The 19551-nt window shown below is 40.4% G+C and overlaps 2 gene segments (V, D, J or C); both read left to right on the top strand.

The window, feature by feature from the left end:
* Nucleotides 1-3599: 3599 nt before the first annotated feature.
* LOC121136544 lies at nucleotides 3600-4334 on the top strand. The segment is given in 2 exon segments: nucleotides 3600-3733; nucleotides 3925-4334. Coding segments are annotated over 2 exon segments (459 nt in total).
* Nucleotides 4335-17912: 13578 nt separating this feature from the next.
* LOC121136543 lies at nucleotides 17913-18498 on the top strand. The segment is given in 2 exon segments: nucleotides 17913-18034; nucleotides 18170-18498. Coding segments are annotated over 2 exon segments (378 nt in total).
* The last annotated feature ends 1053 nt before the right edge of the window (nucleotides 18499-19551 follow it).

The following is a 19551-nucleotide window of genomic DNA, read 5'->3' as shown; positions in this document are numbered from 1 at the left end:
CACCCCCTCTTTTTCTCCCAGGTTCCTCACTCCCCTCCCCCCTTCCCGTGCTTCCAATTCCCTCATAAGATTCTGTCCTGTTCTCCTTCTCTGGGTTACCATGCATATCTCTCTTAGGGTCCTCCCTGTTTCCCAGAATCTCTGGCTGGGGATTGTAGGCTGGCCTTCCCCTGTTTCTGGTCTAAAATCCATATATGAGTGAGTATATACCATGCTTGTCTTTAATGATTTGGTTACGTCACTCAGGATGGTTTCTTCTAGTGCCATGCATTTGCAGGCAAATTTCAAGATTCCATTTTTTTCCAATGAGTAGTACTCCATTTTGTAAATGTACCACATTTTCTCTATCCACTCTTAAGTTGATGGTCATGTAGGTTGCTTCCAGGTTTTGGCTATTACTAATAATGCTGCTATGAACATAGTAGAACAGATATCCTTGTTGAATGAATGTGGATCTTTTGGGTTTATGCCTAATAGTGGAATTGCTGGATCTTGATGTAGACTGATTCCCATTTTTCTGAGGTACCTCCATACTGATTTCCAAAGTGGCTGTACAAATTGGCATGCCCCCTAGCAGTGGAGGAATGTTCCCCTCTAACCACATCCTCTCCAGCATAAATTGTTATTAGTGTTTTTGTTTTAGCCATTCTGACAGGAGTAAGTTGGCATGTCAGAGTTGTTTTGATCTGCATTTTCCTGATGACTAAGGATGTTGAGCACTTTTTTAAGTGTCCTCAGCCATTTTAGACTCCTCTATTGAGAATTCTCTATTTAGTTCTTTGCCCCACTTTTTAATTGCATCCTTTGGTATTTTGTATACTTGCTTATTTTCTTCGTAAATCTGTCAGATGTAGTGTTAGTTAATATCTTTTCTCATTCTGTGGGCTGCCTTTTTGCTTTGTTAACTGTGTCCTTTGTGTGGGAACAGACCTTGGCCAGAGATCCACTTCCCCATCAGCCTGGGAGCAGGCAGCTGTAAGACAATGTTTACTAAAAACATGTTTACTGAAAACAATCCTCTGGTGTCCATAAGAAAAGTTTACTGGAGCAATAAGTTCCTGAAAAGAGCTCGCCCACGGGAACACCCTGACCTAGACCCTTTCCAAAGACTAACCACCTCTTCCTGACCCACCCACCACAGTCTCTGGTGTCAGAGCAGAACCAGCCAGGGTAAGGTAGGGAGCAGAAGTTTTTCTTGAGAGAAGCCTTTCTTGGGAAGTTTTCTTGAGCCTTCTTGGGGCCTGCTGAAAGTTTTCTTTGTATTGGCAACTGGTCTCTGTGTCACCAATCCCGACACTCTCCGCACATTCTATGGATATTTTGTGTTAAGGATTTGTTGGATTATAGATTTTCCTTGGTCAATGAATCTATTTCCTCTAATTTATCTTCAGTGCCTGAGATTCTGTCTTCCTTCTCTTGTATTTTGTTGGTTAGGCTAACATCTGTATTTCATGATCATTTATTCAGCTTTTCTATTTCCAGCATCCCTAAGTTTGTTTTTTCTTTATTGCCTCTATTTCCGGTTTCAGGTCTTGAACTGTTTGAATTGTTTCCTTCTTCTGTTTGATTGTTTTTTTCTTGGCTTTCTTTTAGAGATTTGTTGATTTCTTGCCTTTTTTGGTTTGTTTTTTCTTCTCTTTCTTTAAGAGATTTTCTGATATCTTCTTTGAGGGCCTCTATTGTTTTCATGAGGTTGTTTTGAAGGTCATTCTTTTCTCTTTCATCTGAGTTGGAATGTTCAAGTGTTGCTGGTGTAGTCTCTAGACTCTGGTGGTATCATATTGGTTTTTCTGTTGTTACCTGTGTTTTAATATTGCATTCTTCCCATCCCTTCTTTCAGTGGGAGCTGGTGGGGTCTCTTCTTCTCCTGGTGGGTATAGGTCTAAGGTTCTCCATCAGGTGCTTTCAAACAGGTCCAATCCTCCGATGCATCTCAGGGTGCAGGTGAGTCTGGGACAATCTTAAGAACAGGGCAGAGGCCAGAGGGGACTGAAGACTCAAGCTCAGGGAGGGCACTAGACGGAACTGAGGACTGAGGTTTGGACAGAGTCAGGATGGTCCTTTCTGGTGGGGCAGGTCCCTTCTAGGTGCAGAGTAGGCATAGGAAGACAGAAGCAGGTGGATATTGGGAGTTGGGGCCTGGGGCACAACCCCCACTCACCACAAGCACAGGGCAGAGGATGGAGAGGACTGAAGACTCAATTTATCATTTTAAACATGAAAAGTATTGTATAAAATTATATATTTAAATAAAATAAAAGGGAAGTGCTTATTGCTAAAATGCAGATTTAATTTTATATTATATTCTAATATTAATGCTAAGTGGTTAACAGAGTAATAATTTCAGATACCAAATACTACAAGGATCTTTGGAATCAGTAGATTAATGACAAATATTTTTGAGAGATTGTCTGCATGCAGAGATTAGACTGGCCTAGAACAAGTCACATACCTCAGGCTGGCCTCAAATTCATGATATTCCTGCTTCTGTCTCCCCAGTTTTGGAGTTGCAAATGTGAATCTTGACTCATTGCCATAATTTATGTATTCATTTATTTTTCTGGTTCTTGTACTTTATACATAATAGTGGGTTTCTAATTTATTCTGCTACTTATTTTCAGAGACCACTAACCTTAAATCCAGGCAGGTAATGTGATTTTCCTTATAACTATTGATTTTCATTCATACTCAAATTTTTTCCCTTTATATGGCAACAATCTCTGATGTTGAGGTCTGTTGGTTTCTATAAAACTGTTAGTTGATTAGGGATAGTTGTGCCCCTCTGGGACAGTCTTTTCCTGTTTAGTATATCAGCAAGACCATCTTAACGTAGTTTCAATACTGCTAATTTCTAGATTACTCTAGAATATGCATTTCTGGACTAAACACTTTTTGACAGTTTTGGTCTACATACATAACTTCTTGAAGAAATCTCATTCTTTTCATTCCCTCAATTTAAAGCCTTCTTTCTGTTTCCTGGAGTTGTAATGAGTATGTATACTTGTCAGGTTCTGTTATGCTTACCTTTGCTTTAAGATGAAAATTCCTCTGAACTCTGGTTTAAATTAATGCCCCCAGGATCTCCAAAGAGTGAATATGGGCTTTTCCTTGCATCTGTATTCCATGTTTGGCCCAGAATCTGCAGCCCAAATATCTGAGACACTGTTTATTTTCCTTAGTATTAAGAGTGAGTTTGAAGATGGGAGATAATGAGAAAAATTTGCATGAATTCTCTTATTTTTTGGCATTCCTCTTTTCTTCTGTACATCCTGCCTTTTTGTTGTACTTTTTATAAACTCTACATTGCCTAATTTGTTGTGGTAATTTGATTGAACATGTTTCCGTAGCACTGTCAATTTGATATAGCTCTCCTAACGTTTCTGCAAAGGTCACCTGATTTAAATATGTCTTGTATTTTAACCAAGGGTTATATTAGAGAATCTAGTAGATATCTGTTGCCTAGTTGGAAGACAACATCTTCCAGTGATACCTCATGCTTTCTGTGATGGTACATTTGCCTGATGATTAACACCAGTCATTCTCACAACTACTGCCCAGGCACCACCTTTTGTATTTGCTGACTGCTTTGCATGTGTCCCTCCAACCAAGCCCAGCCTCTTGCAGTTTATAAGTCAGGCCTGGATAGTGAGACCTGAGCATCATCAGACAGACAGGGGGAGCAATATGGAGTCACACACCCAGGCCCTCATGTCTCTTCTGCTCTGGATATCTGGTGAGAAAAGTATTAGAATGTTTTTCAGAGTCACTTTATTGTGCATAAGATATTTACAATATGTGCAAGCGTGTAATGTTTTTTATGTCATAGTACTTTGACAATATGGCGCTACAAGTACATTAAATGATAAATTTATATGTATTAAATTTTTTAAAATTATACATTATTATTGGTTTTCCTGACTGCAGGTGCCTGTGCAGATATTGTGATGACCCAGTCTCCATCTTCCCTGGCTGTGTCAGTAGGAGAGAAGGTCACCATCAGCTGCAAGTCCAGTCAGAGTCTTTTATATGGTAGCAGTAACTACTTGGCCTGGTACCAGCAGAAAGTAGGGCAGTCTCCTAAACTGCTGATCTACTGGGCATCCACTCGGCATACTGGGATCCCTGATCGCTTCATAGGCAGTGGGTCTGGGACAGATTTCACTCTCAGCATCAGCAGTGTCCAGGCTGAAGACATGGCAGATTATTTCTGTCAGCATTATTATAGTACTCCTCCCACAGTGCTTCAGCCTCTATCAAAAACCTCCCCTGAGAGGCTCAGCAGTTGCTTGCACCACACACAGCTCTGGGCCTGCATACTTCCCTCTTCTGCCTGAGAGTATGGACTCTCATGAAACACTCATGAAAATGTTTGCAGAGCCCAGATAAAATAATGGGTTCAATGTCTCTTATGTCTTTTGTTATGAAACACCTTTATACAAAAGTGCAAAAATAACTCAGTATTATCCTTCTATTCCTTCTGTAACACATTATCACAAACTATTGTTTGAACATGAAGGATTTATCTTTCTATAGTTCTGGACTCTGGTGCCTCACAGAAGCTACTATGGTCTGAAGTGATGTTGATGGCCAATTGTATTTCGATTTGGAAGCTCTAGGAAAATGTGTTTCCTGCTTTTTCTAGACCTTGTGTTGCTTTCTTAATTACCGGTGACCATTTTCTCAGATTTTTATTTTACTTTTCATTAATTTTTAAATTTTTATTACACTTTAGATAGTTACACCTCCATCTTTGTGTAACTGTTTGCATCCTTCTACGAACACATGTGATGCTTCATGTTTTAGGGGTTCGGAGTACTTTAAGTTGTTTGTCAGGGCCAATAGACCTGGCTTTGTTACATTTGACATACAGTCAGAGAGTGTGAGCCTATTGTTGATACTTCAAGGTTGAACCGCAGAATGGTTATTTTGTGTCTTGCCTTAACATCAGGATATCTGGACTAACTTGTAGCTAATGAATCTCTCACCTTGAAAACAGGATATTTGGTTTAGGCTGTGGTTACTTAATGTTTTGGGTATTGAAAAGGTAAATACACTTACTTGTTTCTTGTATCTTGGTAATGGAGTCTTTTGCTGTCCCCTATTGTTTGGGGTTTATAAGAGCTTTGTGTCATAATCTTGGGACTGATCCTGGTATTTATTGTGTGCTGTCCTGACTCTGTCTCTTGTGTCTTGCTTATTTCTTTCCACAATCCACATGCCTCCTTCCAAGAAGGGCCCAAACTAACCAGCATGGATTGACAGAAGACCCCTCTGTGTGTACCCACACAGATGCCCCTGCAAAGCAGGGTTACTGCAGGTGGCACCCCAGATGCTAGGGCTTGGACATAGAGAGTGAAGTGGTGGATGCCAGTATATGAGAAAAGAAGAAATGTGAGTGCTCAGAGAAATGTGATGTGAAGTGTGGTCAGAAAACTCTGAAATGAAAATTGTGTATAACTGGAGAAATGGAAAAAGAGTAGTCAGGGTTTCTCTGTGTTGCTTTTGAGGCTGTTCTGGAACTTGCTCTGTAGACCAGGCTGGCCTCCAACTCACAGAGATCTGCTTACCTTTGCCTCCTGGGTGTTGGGATTAAAGGCATGCACCACCAATACGTAGTATACTTGGGTATGTTTTGAGTCCATAGGATCTTGTGTAACACTGTAGCAAGTCCAGAAATTTTTAGAATTTTTTGATTTTGTAAATCTTCCTCCCTCACACTGGAGCCATCTCTGGGCTGTACTGGGAATCAGGGAAGTGAAGTTGTGGCCTCCCCCCGACCCTCTCAGTAAGCCTGGCCAGCTGTTGCTCAAACCTGGACCCTGTGCCTGTCCTAGAATTCTTGTTTTTTCATGGTTGGGAAAAGTTCTGGAGAATGGAGATTAATGCAGGATTTGGCAGGAGGTAATGAGACCATTAGCTGCCATTCCATTCAGCCCTGTCCAGCCAAGTATCTGTGAAAATGCAAATGCTGCCTGTTATGTAATGGGAGCTTTACAATCTGAATTAGAAATATAGCTTACATATTTTTAATGATTTTTCAAAAATTATTGGTAGATATTCAGAGGCTACAGCCCTATTAAAATTGTGTACTGGGAATCTTGAGTCCCTTAGTGAAATTCTTAAGGGCAGTTGTGTTGCTAGTTCCCATAGACAATTCACAGAACTTGTAAACAAGTGATAGTTCAAATGGAGAATACAATTAATGTGCCTGTGGAGATTTGAAAACACAAGTTAAAAAAAAATTAAATAAGGTGGAATTATACCCTCAGGCTGTGTTGTAAAGGACCCAATCATGTTTAATGTGGGTCAAGGGCATGTTTGTGGTTTTTTTTCCACAGGAAAAAAATGAAGCTTGGTGCAGTGTGTAGAGCAGAGGGATGCCAGAGCTGATGACATCATTACTGCTGAGGCCTTCCCAGATGAATTCCAGTGTAATCTGCCAAACCTATATTCCTGATCCTCTAATGTCATCATTCTGCAGACCTATAATGAAAGGAGATTATGATGACAGCTAATTATTCTCATTTTCTTTTATTTCTTTAACTGTTTATACATGTTACTCTCAGTTTCCTTTCCCTCCCCTCCTCTCCTGGCCCCTCATTCCTCCCAACCCCCATCCCACTTCATCTCCCTTCAGCTCCTCAGGGAGGGTAAGGCCTTCCATGAGGGATTTTCAGAGTCTGACATACAATCTCAGTCAGGGCCTAGGTCCTCCTCCATGTGTACAGGCTGAGAGAGCATCCCTCCATGTGGAATAGGCTTCCAGAGTCCATATTTATGCCAGGAATAAATAGTGATTTACTCTCTAAGGTCCCATAAATTGTGAGGCCTATTCTCTGACACCCAGTTTGGGTTTTTTGTGTGTCTGGATCAGTCCTAGCCTAGTCTCTCATTCACCATTCTGGGGTCCATGAGTTCCCCCTTGTTTAGATCAACTGCCTCTCTGGGTTTCATCAGTGTGGTCTTGATTCCTTTGCTAAACACTCCTCTGTGCAACTGCGTTCCAGGAGTTCAGTTTGGTTTTTAGCTGTGGGTGTCTGCCTCTGCTTCTGTCAGCCACTCGATGAGGTTTCTAGGATGGCATATAAAATAGTTGTCAATCTCATTATCAGGGGAGGGCATTTAAGGTAGCCTTAATGTCTGTTGGTGTCATTTTGTAGATGTGTGAAGATCTCACTAGTGCCAGATCTCTCCTCCTACTTATAATGGCTCCCTCTATTACGGAATTTCTCATCCTTGTCTCCTCTACTCTTGCCCTGGCTCAACCTTCTTGCTCTCCCATGTCTTCCTTTCTCCTCTTCTCCCCATATCTTTCTCCCAAATCACTCTCCTCTCCCCTCCTCCATGCTCCCAAACCAGTTAGGAATTCTTCTCCTATAACCCTTCTCCAGGTTACCATGCATATCTCTCTTAGGGTCCTTCCCTGCTTCCCAGACTCTCTGGTGGTGGGATTGAAGGCTGGCAATCCCCTGCTCCATTTCTAAAATCCATATATGTGTGAGTACATACCATGCTTTTCTTTTTGTGACTAGGTTACCTCACTCAGGATGGTTTCTTTGAGTGCCATCTGTTTTCCTGCAAGTTTCAAGCTTCCAGGTTCTGACTATTGCAAATAATGCTGCTACGAACACAGTTGGGCAGGGATCCTTATTGTATGAGTGCACATCTTTTGGGTATATGCCTAAGAGTGGAATTGCTGGATATTATGGTAGGCTAATTTCCATTTTCCTGAGGTATCTCCATACTCATTTCCACCTTGGCTGCGCAAGTTGGCATTCTCACCAGCACTGGAGGAATGTTCCCCTTTCTCCATATCCTCTCCAGAACAAATTGTTATCAGTAGTTTTGATTTTATCCATTCTGACAGGAGTTTGATGGCATCTCAGAGTTGATTTCATTTTCATTTCTCTAATTGCTATGGATGTTGAGCACTTTCTCAAGTGTCTCTCAACCATTTTAGACTCTTCTATTGAGAATTCTTTATTTAGTTCTGTACCCCCCATTTTAATTGGATCCTCTGGTGTTTTGGAGACCTGCTTCTTGTGTTCTTTGTAAACTTTGGAGATCAGCTCTCTGTCTGATGTGGGGTTGGTGAATATCTTTTCCCATTCTGTGAACTCCATTTTTGTCTTGTTGACTGTGTCCTTTGCCTATCAGAAGTTTCTCAGTTTCAGGTGGTCCCTTGATCTCAGTTCTGTGCTACCGGTGTTATGTTTAGGAAGTGGTCTCCTATACCAATTCATTCAAGGGTAGTTCCCACTTTCTCTTCTAAGAGGATCAATGGGGCTGGATCGGTGTTGAGGTCTTTGATCCATTTGGACTTAAGTTACTCCAGCACCTTTTGTTGAAGATGCTTTCTTTTTACAATCGTATAGTTTTAGCTTCTTTGTCAAAGATCAGGTGTTCAAAGATGTGTTGGTTGATATCAGGGTCTTTGATTAAAATCCATTGGTCTACCTATCTGTTTTTGTGCCAATACCAAGCTGTTTTCAGGACTATAGCTCTATAGTAGACCTTGAAGTCATGGATGGTGATGCCTCCTGAATTTCCTTTATTGTCTAGGGTTGTTTTGGCTATGCAGGATCTCTTGTTTTCCATATAAATTTGAGGATTGTCCTTTCAAGGTCTGTGAAAAATTTTGCTCATATTTTGATAGGGATTGCATTGGCTCTATATGTTGCTTTTACCAGTTTTACTATGTTGATCCCATCTATCCAAGAGCATGGGAGATCTTTCCATTTTCTAGTATCTTCTTAAATTCCTTTATTTGAAGACTCAAAGTTGGTTATACAGGTCTTTCACTGGTTTGTTTAGAGTTACTCCAAGATATATTATGTTGTTGGTGGCTGTTGTAAATGGTGATGTTTGTCTGATTTCTTTATCATCCACTTTATTGTATGTATATAGTAGGGCTACTGACTTTTCTGAGTTAATTTTGTATTCTGCAACTTGGCTGACAGTGCTTATAGGCTGTAGGATTTACTTGGTAGAATTCCTGGGGTCGTTTACATAGACTATCATATCATTTTCAAATAGTGAAAATTTGACTTCTTCTTTTCCAATTTTTATCCCCTTTATCTCCTTTAGTTGTCTTATTGCTCTAGCACGAACTTCAAGAACAATATTGAAGAGATATGGAGAGAGTGGACAGCCTTGTATTATTCCTGATTTCAGAGGAATCTCATTGAGTTTCTCTCCATTTAGTTTTATGTTGGCTGTTGGTTTGCTGTATATAGCTTTTATTATGTTTAAGTATGTTCCTGTTATCCCTGATCTCTCCAGGACTTTAATCATGAAGGTGTGTTGGATTTTGTCAAAGGCTTTTTCAGCATCTGGTAAAATGATCATGTGATTTTTGTTTCTCAGTTTGTTTATATTGTGGATTACATTGCTGGATTTTCATATGTTGAACCATCCCTGCATCCCTGGGATGACGCCTACTTGATCATGGTATATGATTTGTCTGACATTTTCTTGGATCTGTTTTTTCGAGTATTTTATTGAGTATTTTGTGTCAATGTTCATAAAGGATATTGGTCTGTAATTCCCTATTTTGGGTGTGTCTTTGTGTGGTTTTTGGATACTAAGGTAATTGTAGCCTCCTGCAGGTGATTTACTGCTTAGCTTCTGATCTGCATCCTTGTGTCCATCACAGATGCTCATCTGTCTCAAACTCATTAGCTTTTCTTTTCTTTTTATTTTTAAATTTAAATTAGAAAAAAAGGTTGCCTCACATGTCAATTCCAGGTCCCTAGCCCTTTCCTTCCCATCCTCCCACGTTTTGGAGACTGTCAGTTCAGCTTGGCCTCGAACTGTCGGTCTGCCTGCCTCTGCCTCCCAAGTGCTGGGATTAAAGGCTTGCACCACCACCGCCCGGCTTCAAGTATGCAGTGTTAATCTACAGCCCTGAATCCAAACAAATGACACGTTTAGTGTGCCTCTGAGAGGATGAATTTCCTGAGGTACTGGTTGACTTGTCTTAGAAATGTTCACCTAGTGTGGATGAGGATGACTTCTAAAGACCACTGATTAGTCCCGTCTTATTATGTCTCTAGTGGCCATTTAGTTGTTAGTCTGGACAGTGTGGTTGTCACTGGGACTTTTGGAGAAGATGAACAATTGTCACATGGATATCCCTTTATGTTTTGACTCATTGCTTGTGTCAACCTTTCATATTTGTTACTGACTGGGAGTCCCTCCATTCAAGAAAGTGGGGACAATTAAAATTACCTGTACCAATTATTCTCTCTCTAATTATTCTCCATTTTAACTTGAATTTTTACATTGGTTACTGCTATAGGCATCTGCAGCTGCTTCCTCATAGATCCTTGGCTGGCTTCTCCCACACATTATGCACCACCATTTTCCTAGCATATTATACAGACAGGACAGATTGTAGGTCAAAAGTTTTCTGTCTGGGTTGGAGTCTCAGGGTATTTTTGTGTTTAATTTTTTTTATTTTTAAACTTAAATTCAAATTAGAAACAAGGTTGCTTCACATGTCATTTCCAGGCCCCTCTCCCTTTCCCTCCCATCCTCCCATGCCCTCCCACCAACCTCCCAATATCCCCTAAATTCCCAAAGGAGGGTGAGGCCCTCCACGGGGGTGTCTATAGTCTGTCATTTCATCCAGGGAAGGACCTAGACCCTCACCCAAGAGTGCAGGGTGTGAGTGCATCTCTCATTGTTGGATGGGAGCCCAAAGTCCATTTTTATACCCAGGATAAATACTGATCTACTAACCAAGGCTCAATAGATTTCCTAGGCCTCCTCACTGACACCCACATTCAGGGGGTCTTGATCAGTCCCATGCTGTATTCCCAGGCATCAGTTTGTGATTCAAGAGCTAACCCTTGTCAGGTCAGCTGTTTCTGGTGGTTAAACCAGCCCAGTCTTAACCACTTTGCTCATCAGTCCTCCCTCTCTGTCTCTGGGTTCCTTGTGTTTAACTCAATGTTTAGGTGTGGGTGTCTGCCTCTGCTTCCATTAGCCACTGAATGAAGGTTCTGTTTCCCAGACTCTCTGACAATGGGATTGTAGGCTGGCACTCCCCAGATCTATATCTAAAATCCATATATGAGAGAGTACATGCCATGTTTCTCTTTTTGTGACTGGGTTACCTCACTCATGATGGTTTCTTCTAGTACCATCCATTTGTCTGCAAATTTCAGGATTCCAATTTTTTTCTGCTGAATAGTACATCACTTTGTAAATGTACCACATTTTCTCTATCCACTCTTCAGTTGAGGGGCATGTAGGTTGCTTCCAAGTTCTGGCTATTACAAATAATGCTGCTATGAACACAGTGCAGCAGATGCCCTTGTTGTATGAATTTGCCTCCTTTGGATATATGCCTAAGAGTGGAATTGCTGGGTCTTGTGGTAGGTTCATTCACATTTTTCTGAGGAATCTCCATACTGATTTCCAAAGTGGCTGTACAAGTTGGCACTCCCACAAGCATTGGAGGACTGTTCCCCTTTTACCACAACCTCCCCAGCATAAATTGTCATTGGTGGTTTTGATTTTAGCAATTCTGACAGGATTGAGATGGTATCTCAGTGTTGTCTTTATGTGCAATTCCCTGATGGCTAAGTTTGTTGAGCACTTTCTCAAGTGCCTGTTAGCCATTTTAGACTCCTCTATTGAGAATTCTCTATTCAGTTCTGTAGCCCACTTTTTAATTGTATCCTTTGGTGTTTTGGAGAATTGCTTCTTGAGTTTTTTTTGTAAAGTTTGGATATTAGCCCTCTGTCAGTTTTGAGTTTAGTGAATATTTTTCCCATTCTGTGGGCTGCCTTTTTTTCTTGTGGACTTGTCCTTTGCCTTACAGAAGCTTCACAGTTTCAGGAGGTCACATTTATTAAGTATTAGTACTGTTTGTTTTACAAAGGTGGATGCCTTTGTATTTGGGAAATAGATGTTTAGAACTTAAACTTCATCTTGGTGGATTTCACCTGTGATGAGTATGTAATGACCTCCTTCTTCTCTTTTGATTTATTTTATTTTAAAGTCTAATTTGTTAGATATTAGGATTGGTACACCTTCTTGTTTCTTGGTTCCATTTGATTGGAAAATCTTTTCTCAACCTTTAACTCTTAGGTAATATCTGTCTTTGAGGGTGGGGTGTATTCCATGTATGCAGCAGAAGGATGGTTTCTGTCTTCGAATCCATTCTGTTAGCCTGTGTCTTTTTATGGGAGAGTTAAGACCATTAATGTTAAGGGATATTAATGACCATTGATTGCTCATTCTTCTTTGATTTGGAATGGTTGTTATTGTTGGAATTATGTGTGGAATTTCACCCGTTTTTTCTTTTGGATGTTGGTAAATTAGGATTATCTATTGCCTATGTTTTTCTGGTTGTAGTTAACTTCCTTGGGTTGGAGTTTTCCTTCCAGAACTTTCTGTAGGGCTGGGTTAGTGGATATGTATTGCTTGAATCTAGTTTTGTCATGGAATATCTTGTTTTCTCCAGCTATAGTGATTGAGAGCTTTGCTGGGTATAGTAGTCTGGGCTGGCATCCATGGTCTCTTAGTATTGGTAGAATATCTATCCAGGACCCTCTGGCTTTCAGAGTTTCCACGGAGAAGTCAGGTGTAATTCTGATAGGTTTGCCTTTATATGTTTCTTGGCCTTTTTCCTTAGTGCTCTTAATATTCTTTCGTTGTTCTGTATATTTGGGGTTTTGATTATTATGTGGCAAGGGGACATTTTTTGTGATCCACTCTATTTGGTGCATTGTTAGCTTCTTGTACCTTCATTGGCATGTCTTTCCTTAGGTTGGGAAAGTTTTCTTCTGTGATTTTGTTGAATATGTTTTCTTCCCCGTTTGAGGTCGTGTTCTTCGCCTTCTTTTATACCTATTATTCTAAGGTTTGGTCTTTTTATGGTGTCCCATATTTCCTGGACACTTTGTGTTAGGGATTTGTTGGACTTAAGATTTTCTTTGGTTGATAAATCCATTTCTCTTAGTGTATCTTCAACACCTGAGATTCTCTCTTCCATCTCTTGTATTCTGTTGGTAATGCCTGTATCTGTAGTACCTGACAGTTTGCCCAGCTTTTCTATTTCCAGCCTTTCTTCAGTTTGTGTTTTTTTATTATCTCTATTCCAGTTTTCAACTCTTGTACTGTTTGAATTGTTTCTTGCAATTTTTGCTTTATCTATTCAGCCATTTGTTGCATTTTATGAATTTTTTGGTTCGTTTTTTCTTTCATTTCTTGCATTTTTTGGTTTGTTTTTTTCTTCCATCTTCCATTTTTTGGTTTGCCTTTTCTTCCATTTCTTGCATTTTTTGGTTTCTTTTTTCTTCCATTTCATGCATTTTTTGGTTTGTTTATTCTTTCATTTCTTTGAGGGATTTTCCTATATCCTCTTTTAGGGCCTCTATCATTTTCATGAAGTTGTTTTTAAAGTCATTCTCTTCTACTTCATTTGCATTGGAATGTTGGAGTCTTGCTGGTGTGGAGTTTCTAGAATCTGGCAGTGTCATATTTGTTTTTCTGTTGCTGAGTGTGTTTTTGTTTTGTGTCTTTTCCATCTCTTCTTCTAGTGGGTGCTGAAAGAGCCCCTACTGGTCTGGTGATTAGGGGCCTAGATTTCCCTTTTGGTGTGTGAAAGCAAGCCCAATACTCTGGTAGCTCTTCTATTCCTCATCCTAGTTCTGGTCCCATGGGTGAAGAAGAAGCCCAGGAATCTTTGGTGCATAGTCTCCTGCCTAGTCTCCTGGTCCCTTTGGTGGAAGAGCAGACCTGGGATCTGGGGTGTTTGGCTCCTGCCAGGATGGGAAGCTCTCTGGCAGTCCTCAGGCAATCCCCAGGCACTGGAATGCAGGCCTGGATGCAGGGCCTGTTTTACTTGGTACTGCCACTGGACCTGCTGGCTCCCTGGTCTCGTTGGTGGAAGAGAAGACCTGGGATCTGGGGTGCTTGGCTCCTGCTGGCATGGGAAGCTCTGTGGCAGTTCCCAGGCAATCCCCAAGCACTGGAATCTCAGTTAGGGTTTTTATTGTTGTGAAACGACACCATGGCCATGCCAGCTCTTATAAAGATTATATTTAATTGGAGTGGCTTTCTTACAGTTTCAGATGTTCAGTCCATTATCAGCCTAACCAGGAGCATGGCTGTGTGCAGGTAGAAGGATTTGAAAGTTGACTGAAAGTCAAAGTGAGCAAATTTGAGCAAACGAGACTAAGGCATCCTCCAACAGTGACACATTTCCTCCAATAAGGCCACACTTCTTTTTTCCCCATATTTTTATTTGACTTTTTATGCATGTCACTTTCTGTTCCCTCTCCCTCCTCTCCTCCTCCACCCCACAATCCTTCCAACCTCTCACCCCTACTGAAACCTCCCTCCACTCCCCAGGGAGGGCAAGGGCCTCCATCAGGGATTTCCAGAGTCCATCACATTATCCCAGGAATGTTCCAGGTTCTACCCAATGTGTCCAGGCTGAGAGAGCATCCCTACACGTGGCATGTGCTCCCAGAGTCCCTGTGTATGCCTCTGTATTTACTGCTCCACTCTCCAAGGTCCCACAGATTGCCAAGGCCTCCTTTCTCTCACCCAGGTTTGGGGGGAGGATGTCTGGATCAGTCCCATGCTGGCCCACCAATCATCAGTCTGGAGTCCATGTGATGCCCCTTGTTTAGGTCAGCTGCCCCTGTGGACCTCGCCAGCCCAATCCCGATTCCCTTGGTCATCACTCCTCTTTGCAAGTGAGTTCCAGGGGTTCAATACGGTTCACAGCTGAGGGTGTCTGCCTTCGTCTTCATCAGCCACTGGATGAGAGTTCTAGGATGCCATATAAGGAAGGCAGTCATCGTTCTCACCATCATGGGAAGGCATATTAAGGTAGCCTTGATTCCAGTTGGTGTCATTCCTGCCGTTAAAGCCCACACCTCTTATAGTGCCACTTCCTTTCGGGGGTCATTTTCTTTCAATCCACCACATTTTGTCGCCTGCTAAGTACCTTCCCACATCAAAGAGAATAGAACTTAAGTGTGAGGGTTGTGTAGGCACCAGCCTGAATTCTTCATGCTCAGTGAGTTCTGTGGGTTTTATCCTCCATAATGGACTCCCACTGTCAGTTTTCAGAGAACAATCTTTTGTCTTAGCAACAGCCTACATTGTTTGTGAATTTTCAAGGGGCTCTTCTTGTCCAGGAACTCAATCGAAAGCAACTTATTCCTACCACTGGAAGATTCATCTGACCACAAGAGATGGCCAGTGGAGACTTGTATCCTCTATTGCTAGGAGCCCTCATTGGGATCACATTCATAGCTTGCAGGAAGTTTCTACAATTCTAGGCTTCCACACAACCCCTAAGTGCCCACTCCTATTACAGCCATCTCTCCTTGTACTATTCCCTTTATTCTGTCTCTCCAGTAATTGACCCCCCCCTCTTTTCAAACCCCCCTTGGACCACCTCTAAAGTCTATTCTATTTTCCCCATACAGGGAGATCCCTGATATCCTCCACCCCTCGTCTTTACCTATAATCTTTGTGTCTACAGATTACAGTTTGGTTATAATTTACTCAACAGCTAGTATCCCCTTATAAGGGAATTTATACCATATTTACCTTTCTGGTTCTGAAACCTCGGTCAGGGTTTTTCTTGTTCCATTCATTTGCTGATCTTTGCCACTCTGCCTGTGGTAAGATGAAATCTCAAAGTTGTTTTGATTTGCACTTCTCTAATTGCTAGAAATGGTAACATTTAAAGATATTCCTTAGTCAGTTTAATTTTTATTTTTGAGAACACTCTGTTCATATCACAAAGCTAATTTTTGACTGAGCTATTTGGGTTTGCTTGTTGTATTTTTTACTCTTTGTTCTTTGAGCTCTTTTTTTCCCTGTATTTTATTTCTCTGTTAGAGATCCACCTGCCTCTACCTCCTGAGTGCTGGGATTAGAGACATGAGCCACCACATGGATAAGCTTCAGGCTTTTAATTTAGGCCTTTGATTCATTTGAAGTTACTTTCGTGAAAGGTGATAGATATGGGTCATTCTTACACACACACACACACACACACACACACACACACACACACACACACTGAGGAGAAAGACGGCAAAAATTTGAGCTTTAGGAGTTTGTCAAGTTGACTGAAAATTAATTTGTATTACTCAACTTATTTTTTTAGAGATCTTGCCTAAAATTTTTTAACTTCAAAAATATGACATCTTGTCAAATAAAAATATAAATAAGCTGTATTACAATATATAAAGTCACATGCAACTAATAGGCCAATTATTATAGTCATAATATTTTTCAAGTCTTTATTACTTATTTTTTGAGATTATAATGTACTTATGTCATGTCTCCCTTTCCTCTTCTTGCTCCAAATCCTCCCATATACTCTTTCCAATCTTTTTCAAGTTAAAGGACTATTTTCCATTAGGGTTTCTTACATCTGTCTGTATATCTGTCTATCTATCATCTACATATCTATCTACCTATTCCTAAATACAACCTGCTTAGTCTGTGTAATGTAGCTTGTAAGTATGCTTTCAGTGCTGACGATATGGTACTGGGTAATTAGTTGGTGTGCTTTTCCCTGGAGAAGATTCTTCCACACTCAGCCTCACTTAGGGGTCTGTTGCTTCTTTGTATAGAGTTTTGGCCTGTGGTCTTTCCGCCATTCCCTTTGCCATGTCTATTGTTGCTGTCCTTGTCCAGCTAGTGTTTAGGCAGTCACATTCATGAGACTTTATAGGTGGAAATTTTGACCACACTCAAAAACACAGACTTTTAACAAACTTCCAGATCCTCTGGCTATTACAATTTTTCTGACCACACAGTCTTAGTTGAGGGAGTTCTTTTGTAGATGTATCCATTGGGATTAGACTTGGCAAGTCTATAGTTTGATTGGCAGTTTTCTGTAATGGTTTTCATCTGTTACAAAAAAAATTATAATGCTGAAAAACTTTTATGATGTTCCCCATGTTTGTTCATGTTTATATAGTAGAATGTTTAACTAAAATTGTTTAACTAATTTCTTATTTTCTTAGATAGCCTTTTAAGTTAATAGCTTTTGGTTTAATGTTTTCAAAACCAATCTAACATTAGTTTTTAATCTTTGGAGCACCAAATTTTGTGGCAAGAAAACTTAGCTTTGTCAGTTCTAACTTCTAGTGACAAGAACAGAAATAGTGGCAGTTGGGTAACTAGGTACACCCCACCCTTTGTATGTCCAGTGGTACAACTGATCTGCCTTTAGAGTATCTTGTTGGCCTAATATTAGATTTTGGAATAGTTAAGGGGGCGGGGGAATTCCTGCTTGTTCACAATTATCTGCATTCCATACACATGTCTCTCATAGTCTCAGCTCCTGATGTCATTTATAGACTTGTCTTGATGGCCACTTAGTGTTGTAAATTCCCCATGAAACCAAAGGAAGCCATATTCTTTCACCATTGTGTAAGATCCACATGCTGTCTCTTCTTGCTAAGGATCACAATGTGAAATGCACTGTTGTTTGAAAACGTTAGTATTATTGAAATTTCAAAAATGATTCTAAAATTCTCTTATTCTTTATACTAGAACATTCATGCAGTAATTCTTTTTGCCTTACTGTTTTTTTGTTTAGATTTTCACTTTTTTGTTTTGAGTGAGAGAAGGAAAGAAAGAAAAAGAGAGGGATTATTAAATTGGATGACTAGGGAGTTAGGAAGCATGTAGAAGGTGTAGGGAGAGGAAAAACATGACCAGAATACATTATATAAAATTATTGTAAAGAAATGAAGTGAAGATTCAATAGGGCAATCACTAAATTCCTTAGGACATATTTGAGCTACTCTGTAAATGTTTTTTCAACCTCAATTACCACTGAAACAACAGTAGGTTGTCCCTCCAAGCACTAGGTTTACTGAGCTGCTTTGCATGTTGCACCAGTAGCCAATGGTCCAGGCTGCTCAAAGCATCTTTTAAGGGCTGCTTGTTAGTGTGTTAAGACTGAAAGCTCTAGTTCAGCTCTCAGAGATGAAGCCAGTTAATCTTTCGCTATTGGTGCTGCTACTCTGGCTACCAGGTGAGTGGGTACAGGAAGTGTTGGGAGTGTGTATTGTTTCACATCCTTCTGGGATGTTGTTCACTGGAGTCACATGTATTACAGTGAGATGCTTCCTGTACATCTGCAATAGTAGTTTTGTGTTTATCATTCCAGGCTCCACTGGAGACACTGTTCTGACTCAGTCCCCAGCTTCTTTGTCTGTGTCTCTGGGACAAAAAGTCACCATCTCTTGCAAGTCCAGTGAGAGTGTCAATAAATTTGGCATAAATCTTATGCATTGGTATCAAAAGAAGCCAGGACAGCCTCCCAAACTCCTGATCTACAATGTATACAGCCTAGCATCTGGGATCCCTGCTAGGTTCAGTGGCGATGAGGTTGAATCTGACTTCACTCTCACCATCCACCCTGTGGAAGCTGATGATATTGCAACCTATTATTGTCAGCAAGGATTAGACCGTCCTCCCACAGCCCTCTATGTCTAAGCAAAAACCTCCTGTTTTTGCTGTATAGTAAGACTCAGTTCCTCAGATATATTTCCCTTGAGGCACCTCAACTAGGGTCTGTGTAAGACTTGTTAGAAAAAGGATGGAATCTACAAAACAGAAAATTTTTATGCCCATGAGAGCTTTTGTTTCCCCTGACTACCTTATAATCAAATAATTTTGCTACTAATGAATGATGTCCCAGCTTATTATTTCTCAAACATTTTTCAGATTTAATATTTTTTACTTAGACAATTATTTGAAACTTAAAGGAAACTTTACCAAGCCATTTAAATAAAAATAATTTTAAATATTATACATTGTTAATTATCTGATTTCCAAATACTGCTTAATATTATTAATCTATGTATTATTTGTTTTATTTTTGAGACAGGGTCTCACCACGAAGGTCTGGTGGTCTGGATTTCACTATATAGAAAGGCTGGCCTTGAACTCAGAAATTTTCCTATGTCTGCCTTATAAGACCTGGGATTAAAGAATGTTGAGCATTTCCTTAAGTGTCTTTTCACCATTTGAGATAGTTGTGTTGAGAATTCTCTTTTCAGATCTGTACCCCATTATTTAATTGGACTATTTGGTAGTTTGATATCTAGTTTCTTGACTTCTTTGGATATTTTGGAGATCAACCCTCTGTCAACATTGGAGTTAATGAAGATCTTTCCTCATTCTGCAGTGAGCCATTATGCCTTGTTGATCATGTTCTTTGCTTTACAGAAACTTCTCAGGTTCAGGAGGTGCTATTTATTAAATGCTGCTCTCAGTGTTTGTGATACTGGTGTTCTAATTAGAAAGTGGTCTCCTGTGTCTGTGCATTCAAGGGTATATCCCACTTTCTCTTCTATGAGGTTCAGTGTAGTTGGAGGTCTTTGATTCATTTGGACTTGAGTTTTGTACATAGTGATAGACATGGATCTATTTGCATTCTTCTACATGTTGACAACCAGTTATATAAGCACCATTTATTGAGTATGTATCCCTTTGTTTTATTAGAAATAAGCTTGCTTCCTGCTGGGCGGTGGTGGGGCACGCCTT

Source organism: Mesocricetus auratus, unplaced genomic scaffold (assembly GCF_017639785.1).
Source record: "Mesocricetus auratus isolate SY011 unplaced genomic scaffold, BCM_Maur_2.0 Super-Scaffold_100676, whole genome shotgun sequence".
Taxonomy (NCBI): domain Eukaryota; kingdom Metazoa; phylum Chordata; class Mammalia; order Rodentia; family Cricetidae; genus Mesocricetus; species Mesocricetus auratus.
The sequence above is the reverse complement of the archived record's forward strand: the minus strand, read 5'-3'. Positions and strand labels throughout refer to the sequence as shown.